The sequence below is a fragment of the Trifolium pratense genome, linkage group LG7 (assembly GCF_020283565.1).
Source record: "Trifolium pratense cultivar HEN17-A07 linkage group LG7, ARS_RC_1.1, whole genome shotgun sequence".
Classification (NCBI taxonomy): Eukaryota; Viridiplantae; Streptophyta; class Magnoliopsida; order Fabales; family Fabaceae; genus Trifolium; species Trifolium pratense.
The window spans coordinates 57,636,421-57,644,486 of NC_060065.1; the positions used below are offsets into that span (position 1 = coordinate 57,636,421).

The window sequence follows — 8,066 nt, forward strand, 5'->3', positions numbered from 1 at the left end:
CTTATTTTTTCTATCATTTTTTATTGACTATTTTGTTCTTTTTTTTTGGGATAGAATTGACTATTTTATTCTCATTTCTATATTCCTACCTATGACGTATTTTATTCTTATTTTTAAGCATATAATAATTCTTTTCTCTTAAAAAAAATATAATTTTTTATTGTATTTATGTTCTTTTTTTTTTTTTAATGTGATTGTTGAGTTGATCATAATCAACTCTTTTGTTGCTATTTTTATGCATATATATTGTTCTATACATATATATATATATATTTTAAGCATATAATAATTCTTTTCTCTTAAAAAAAAATTTTTTTTTTTATTGTATTTATCTTCTTTTTTTTTTTAGTGTGATTGTTGAGTTGATCATAATCAACTCTTTTGTTGCTATTTTTATGCATATATATTGTTCTATTTTGTTGTTTTATTCCTATTTTAAAACATATCATCTTTTTTTTTATCTTATATTCTTTTTTATCTTATATTCTTTCTTTATATATATATATATATATATATTAAGCATATAATAATTCTTTTCTCTTAAAAAATATATATAATTTTTTTATTGTATTTATCTTTTTTTTAGTGTGATTGTTGAGTTTTTTTTTTGAACAAGCTAGTGTGATTGTTGAGTTGATCATAATCAACTCTTTTGTTGCTATTTTTATGCATATATATTGTTCTATTTTGTTGTTTTATTCCTATTTTGAAGCATATCATCTTTTTACTAGTACATTAAATTAATTTTAATATATTAGTAGTAGATTATCTCTAAAAAAAAATCATTCTAAAAGAAATAAATTAAATAAATTTGAAACATATGCCCAAAAATATCTACATTATAGTTAAAAGTCAAAACACAAAAAAAAAATAAAAAATTAGGTAACACCACAAAAAAAAATCATAGATAAAAATCCAAAAACTAAATAGATGGCGGCATTGAAAAATTAGACCAAAACATTGGCGGTATTTCTTAGCGCTGAAATATTTTTGTGGGCAGTTTCTCTGCAATAACTGTTCCATTATCTTCATAATGGGAACTCCTAGCTCCAGTAGTATCTATGTAAATCAAAAACTTAACAAAGCCCTCTTCTTTCATAATCAGATCATTAACCCCTTTCAATTTCTTTCTAAATCAGTGGAAATAGAAATTATTTTGTTCTTCGACAGGTACAAGCTTTGATTTGCTGCGTTTTTCTCTTGATCAATCTTGGTAAAATGTTTGATTGAATGCATATTTTCTTTATAGGGTTTGTTAGGAATTTTTCTGCTGGATTTCTCTCTATCAAAATATAGGGTTTCTTTTTGTTTGATTGTCAATAAAAGGGGTTGAAGAATTGGGTATTTAAGTAACGAATCTAGGGTTGAAGAAAGGGTTTAAGTAAGAATTGGCTAGTTGAGTTTGGATTTCATTATGTCTGTGCAGTTTTCTTGTGTCCTTTTTTTTTCTGCGTGTTTATTATTATTTTTTTCTTATTTCTTTTCTCTGCATCACAGCCATATATTTTATGGGTTTCTTTTTTCTAAAAGATTTTTGATATGTTTTGTCATTTACTTTATTTAGTTATGGCACCCTCAAATCATGATCCAGATTATCAGCTTCCAAATTCTTCAAATGCTATTATAAGTCAACAAGGTACTTACTTATTTAATTTGCTTAACTTTAATTTTTCTTATTCATATACTATTTGTTCTTATATTTTAGTATCTTAAAATATCACATTATACTTCTCATAAATTTCTCTTTTGGGTAAAAATGCAATAGATTGTACAAATACAAGAAAAAATGGAAGAGGAAGAACCATTGGCTTAGGTGTCTCAAAAAAGAAAAAGAAGAGTGCTACTGGAAAATTGCATGTTGATATTCCAGCAGATAAAATGGTAGCTGTTGGACAGGAGCTGCAAATTTTGTGACTGAGGTCTCAATCGTTGTCCTAAAGAATGCTCCTTTTAATGTCAAAAAGTGGGGAAAAATACCACAAGCTAAACTTGACAAGATAGTTTCAAAAGTTTTGGTAAATTATAATCTTGTACATTTTTATTTTATTTGATTTCTTCTTTGGAGAACTTACAATAGTGTTATTTTAATTTGTTGAGTGCAGGATACTTTTGACATTGATAATACAACACATAATAATGATGTTATTCTTGAGACCGCTAAAAGATTCTATCGTAATCATAGATGTAGATTTCATCAACATTTTAGCCAATATAACACAAATGAGATAGCTTTGAAACACAAACCAGAAGATATAAGTGAAGAAGATTGGAAGTTCTTGGTAGATTATTTCTCAAGTCCTGACTATAAGGTATGTTTGTACTAAATCTACTATAAATTTAGACAATTTACTTTTAAATGTAAACAATTACTATATTTCTCTATGTATTATTTTTAGGCAATCAGTGAAAGGAACAAAGTAAATAAAGCAAAACAAGTTATTAAACATAGATGTGGAAGGAAGTCATTTCAAGCTGTGAGCTATGATGCGGTAATCTATAAAGTTATGAACTTTTTTTTTGTGTGTGTATATTGTTCACCGAATTGCCGACTAATAGATAATTATAATGGGTGATAATGTAAATTTGTTTATAGAGAGATCCTGAAACTCAAAAAGAGCCCAACTTTCAAGACTTGTGGCGAATGACTCACACAAATAGCAATGGAGAATGGAAAGATGATGCTTCTAAGGAAATTCATGTATGTCATGTTTAAGTGCTAAGTGATTTGTAGAACATATATAATTGTGATTAATTTGTTATTTCTAATTATAATTAATATTTTTAATAGACAAAGGTTGAAGAAGCTTGTTCAGAACTTGCAACAGCCGAACATGTTGACGGTGATAAAGACATGCTTGCAAATATTGCTTTTAAATCAGTTGTAGGAGAGAGATCGGGTTATAGTCGTGGGTTAGGAGCTGGAATTAAACCACAAAAGGGAAAAGCTGTTACAGGTTTACATGAAGAATTGAAAAAGGAGTGTGAAAAGAGGCATGATATGGAAATGAAACTAAAAGATGTAGAGACTCAACTCCAAGAAGAACGAAAAATGAGGGAAGAAATGACAGCCAAGTTTGAAGAGAGTCAAAGACAAATCGGAGAAGAAATGGAGAAACAAGTTGAAGCAAAAATGGCTAATATGTTTCGCCAAATGCTGAATTTTCAAGTAAGTATAAAAATAGTCCTTTTTGGTACAAAATATAATAAATTAGTAGTTCATATTATAGAATTCTATTAGTTTATTATATTGAATATGTTATGGGTGCTATTTGGAATATTTATATAGGGTGGACAATCTTCCGGTGTACTGAATATAGAGTCTGAATCTAATCACAGAGCTAATAACATGACTACAGACAAACCGTAAGTAAAATTTCCTAACTTTTGACATACATTTGTGTCCTTAATATTTTATTTGGAATGGAGATGTTTGCTTATGTTATTAAAACTGTCATATTATATACGTTAAATTTTCTTGTTTTAATATGAAATGAGTGTGGTGGATTGAATAATTTTAGCTAAATTTAGTACTAAAATGATTGTAGTTGGAATTGCTTCTGAATGTATCACATTTCACTAGACATTCTCTTGTTTTTAATATTTTAGCCCTTTTTGTCTTTGCAAAAAAAAAAGTAGAAAATGACATATTAAATTAATAACTTTTGATTGTGTTGAAATTGCAGTTCAAGTAATGGTGTTTCAACTACTTCACAAAGAAAAGTTCGAAGCAAATATATAAAGAAGAATTGAGATTGTTGCTATTGTGGCCCTTGTGTTGTTCAGTTCCCTTAGCCTTACAATGGTTTGCTTTCTTTGAGGAAGACATGGAATTCTTATTTGTAGTGGTGTTGTTTGCTTCTTGTTCGTGTCTGCGTTTTGTTTTTTGGTTTTGCTAGCAGTTTTTAGATTTTGTCTAGTGTTCCATTGGCTTTAGTTTTTGGGGCCTTTGGTTTTGTCCGTCAGCAATGGTATTTGTGTTTCGCTACCTGCGTGTGGCTTGTTTGGCTATTCAGTTTCAGTTTTTCTTTTCATTAGAACAAGATAATTTATATTTTTTCATTTTTGATGTAGACAAGGATAATTTACAATATTTTATATTTTAATATTATATTAATTTGTGTTTATGTTTCTTGCTAGAAAAAATTACAATGTAATATTTTTTTTTTGGTATAGTTAAGACGGTTTAAATTAGAAATGTGATTGATGCTAGTACTTTATATAATTAACAAAAATATATAATTTCAGTTATATTAAATGACATTTATTGTTGGAAATTTATTCCAACTATTTTTGTTGTTGAGATATGAAAGATATAACAACGATTTATTTCGTTGGCAAAAAATAATTTATTGTAACGACTTTAGTTGTTGACAAAAATACCTTTTCGTAGCGACAATAGTCATTATTTATGTTATATAAGGCAACAATCATTGTTGTTGTAAAAACACTAGTTATGGTAGCGACATTAATTGTCCTTACAAAACTTTTTGCAACAGCACTTATACCAACGACATGCAACGACAATATTTTCGCTGGGAAAAACACATTTTACAACAACTTTGTATTTTTCTCAACGACATATGTCGCTGCAAAATACCTTTTTTCTTGTAGTGAATCTAGTACATCCATAATATAATAGAAGAAACAAATTGACAAAGTACAAAACATATACATAAATTAAAAAAAGAAAGAGTTTCCTCATAATATTGATACTTAATAATTAACTTCTCTTTCTTATTCCCCAATAATTCAAAATTAAGATAAAATAAAAAGCTAATCCTCATGATCAAATTTGCTTAACAACTTGGTGTATCTGTTGAGGCATAATCTCAAGATTAAGTCTTGAACATGATCTAGCCATTTCACCAGCTAATGGAATAACTGGAAGACTATCACAATTGCATATCTCAATCATGAATCCATCTGGATCATGGAAAAACATTTGATCAACTTTAACTCCATTTTCTTCCACCATTGCACGTACATAATCAATTTTCATGTCTTCAAGATATTTCCCTACTGCATCCATGCTCTCACACTATTCATTCACAAGGACAAAACATGTGTTATATTAATTATTTCATCTATAAGCTTCTTAATTAATGTATATCATGAATATTCAACCACTTTGTCATGTCATCATCAAAATAGAAACTTATAATATAAGTTAGAGTATAGAAAAAGTTTGTTTTATGAGATTTTTTTTTGTCCTTTCCCTATAGCTAGGAAAGGGACAGAGAAATAGTGTAGCTTTTTTTAATAAAATATGTACAAACAATATAAATATTGCATCAAAAAATAAAAGACATCATGCATGGTTTCGTCTACTTTTTGAATTTTTTGCACATATACTTGGCCTTATTAGAGGACAAGGAAGTTTGAACTATAAGCTAAAGTGGTTGTTTTTATATCTATATGTGTGTCATGTAGTTGGTTTTATAAAGTTCCTTGTTGTGTTGCTAAAAGAGGCTTTGGCTAAGTATGAGCAATATATAAGTGAGATGATATGTCTAAATGTTATTTTCGAGTTTAGCTAATTTAGAAAAGTTTATGTCACCGGAAGAAGAGAAGTGACTCGGAAACATGCCGAATAGAAGAGGGAGAAGAGAAAGCTCGGAATATTGTCAAGCTTGGAGTGATTTGAAATGTAACAGTCATAAAATGGATGGCTCAGATCGCACAAACTTAAACAATGGATTGCCTTATCGAGCTTGAGAAGGGCAAATGCTGAAATGTGGAGGGCGCACGTTAGTGTGTGCCAAATGCACGTTGACATAAGCAAAACATGTGAAGATCTGACGTGGACTGAATCTGAAATTTTTTCAAAAAAATTAAAATAAAATTTTAGGTTACATACCGTCTCTTAAAAGATTAATACACCACAAGGTTCAAGCCCAACTGGACGGATGGAGGCGCAAATGTGTGGTGATCAAGTTGAGTGCATCATCTCCCATTCACAAAATTAGGTACTCCTTAGAGCACACCTCAATGTACCATACCGCCATTTTATATACAGTAGTATCGTGTTAATTCTCGCTTAAAAAAAGGTATTGTATAAACTCTTTCCTATGTGGGACTAATAACTTCTTTTTTTCAATTTGCACACTAATACGATTTATAGTTCCAACACTTCATCTTTTGGATTAAAATACGATGTTCAATCCTCCATTTGTGTGGTTGTTCTTGACTCAAAATGATGATCTATAAACTCCCCCATAATTCAACATAATGTATGTGCATAATTAAATGGTGTGACTCGATCGATTGAGCTTCGATGATAAATTATTTGGAAGAATTGAAATTTGAAATATTAGTGGATTAATCATGAATTTCACATAAGCTCTTTCATTTAGGAACCATAGAAATAAGACATAAAATAAATTTTCTACACTATTGAGTAATCTATTTTTTTTCCACCTTTCCTTCGTATATATTAAAAATAATTACACATAAATGAATTGTAGACGAACAACAAGTTGTGTCATTAAACCTTTAGTTTTGTTTTGGTTAAAAATAATGATCATGAATTTGCTTATTTAATTTGGTTCTTCCTTGAAAATTTTTTTGTTGCGTTAATCCTCCAATCTTAGGGGAAGGAGCCTCCGGTGTTTTGTAGAACGAAGAAGTAAGTAAAATTTAGTTAAAAATCTTTTCGAATAGGAATTGTACTAAATTTTTCCCGAATATTGTTTTATACAAGAACCAAACTCAAATTCTTTAAAACTATTCATCGTTAAACTTAAGCACCAGAACTCAATCACATATGTTTCAAAATCAATCATATGTAGTTGAATGAAATGAACAAACATCGTAATTAATTGTATTAAAATCAATTAATTAAACTTACCTGGAAAGATATATGATTATCCTTTGGATTAATTTCCTTCTTCCTTGGAATGTTTTCAGGGTCCTCTGCTTGTAGCAAGTGAATTCCAATTCCATAGCCAAATAGCCTGCAACATTAATCACATAGAAAAATTAATTAATAAAAAAAAATTACAACATGAAGAAAAAATAATAATTTAAATGACGCTATAGCTGTATGGTTTCCATCATGCTTCATGTTGCTTCATTAATTAATTAATTGATTAATTACCATTTGCCATCAAAATCAAATGATCCAGGCCTCCTAATTGGAATGAATCCAAGAACATTTTGGTAGAAGTCAACAGATTCATTTACTGATTTGCAGATAAGAGAGATATGATTCACTGATTTTAGGCGCAAAGGGTTTCCTACAATGTCTTTCATTTTTTCTAATTCTTAGGAGAATTAATAGAATAATATATATCCTAAGACCAAAAACAAGAAAGTTGAAAATTAAGTCAACAAAAAGATTGAAGAGGAAGAGAAAGAGAATAAAGATTTGAGGTGTAGATTTTGTTAAGAATAATGAGGAGAGAAATAGGTGCAATCATCTATATATAGAGGAAGGTGTCGTATATATTTCTTTTTTCCTATGAAGCTATGACAATGTTCATTCAAATGCAAATTGAATATACTATCATATACGAATATAAATTAAAAATAATAAATCTACGAATAAACTCACAAACACCGGTCTCCATGAATATAGTTCAGTTGGCAGAAACATTGCATGTTATTGCAGGAACCAAGATTCGAACTCTAGTACTCTCAATTATTCATCTTACAAGAATTTTTTTGATATATTTAAAAACAACTTATTTATTTATTGGTTATGCTAACGTGTGGTGTGTCCTATTAACGCATATTAAATAATCACTACAAGAAATTTGATTTTTAGCTGCGTCTTTTTTCGTTACAAGCCATTTTTTAGTAGTTTTAGCAACGAAGAAATTAAATTAGCCCATTCAAATTGGTATTAGAGAGAATCAAACCTCAAACCTCAAGAGGAGCACACTCTCAGGTCTCAAGCCAATACCAATGCACCAACATAAGTGGGTTAAAATATACACTTATATTAAAAAATATTTTTCAAACTTTAAAGATAAATATTTCTCTATTAAATTCTTTTAACATATGTATAAGGACCCATATTAGTATTTTATTTATTATTTTTATGTTAAAAGATGAAACAAAATCAT

At 28.8% G+C, this 8,066-nt stretch overlaps 2 protein-coding genes and 1 long non-coding RNA gene across 3 annotated transcripts; 2 read left to right on the forward strand and 1 right to left on the reverse strand.

Moving 5' to 3' along the window:
- The first annotated feature begins 1,025 nt into the window (after window positions 1-1,025).
- LOC123899448 lies at window positions 1,026-1,882 on the forward strand. Its single transcript, XR_006805602.1, has 3 exons — window positions 1,026-1,170; window positions 1,565-1,636; window positions 1,766-1,882. It is a non-coding gene; the product is annotated as an uncharacterized LOC123899448 (long non-coding RNA).
- A 291-nt stretch (window positions 1,883-2,173) lies between these two features.
- Window positions 2,174-3,768, forward strand: LOC123899445. The gene is made up of 6 exons (XM_045950573.1): window positions 2,174-2,309; window positions 2,397-2,489; window positions 2,594-2,698; window positions 2,789-3,166; window positions 3,287-3,363; window positions 3,684-3,768. The coding sequence occupies exons 3-6, from the start codon at window positions 2,642-2,644 to the stop codon at window positions 3,748-3,750; spliced, it is 579 nt and encodes a 192-aa protein (XP_045806529.1). The 5' UTR covers window positions 2,174-2,309; window positions 2,397-2,489; window positions 2,594-2,641; the 3' UTR covers window positions 3,751-3,768.
- An 844-nt stretch (window positions 3,769-4,612) lies between these two features.
- Window positions 4,613-7,489, reverse strand: LOC123899446 (glyoxylase I 4-like). The gene is made up of 3 exons (XM_045950574.1): window positions 7,097-7,489; window positions 6,848-6,953; window positions 4,613-5,038 (listed from the first exon to the last, which is right to left on the reverse strand). The coding sequence occupies exons 1-3, from the start codon at window positions 7,249-7,251 to the stop codon at window positions 4,787-4,789; spliced, it is 513 nt and encodes a 170-aa protein (XP_045806530.1). The 5' UTR covers window positions 7,252-7,489; the 3' UTR covers window positions 4,613-4,786.
- Between the last annotated feature and the right edge of the window lie 577 nt (window positions 7,490-8,066).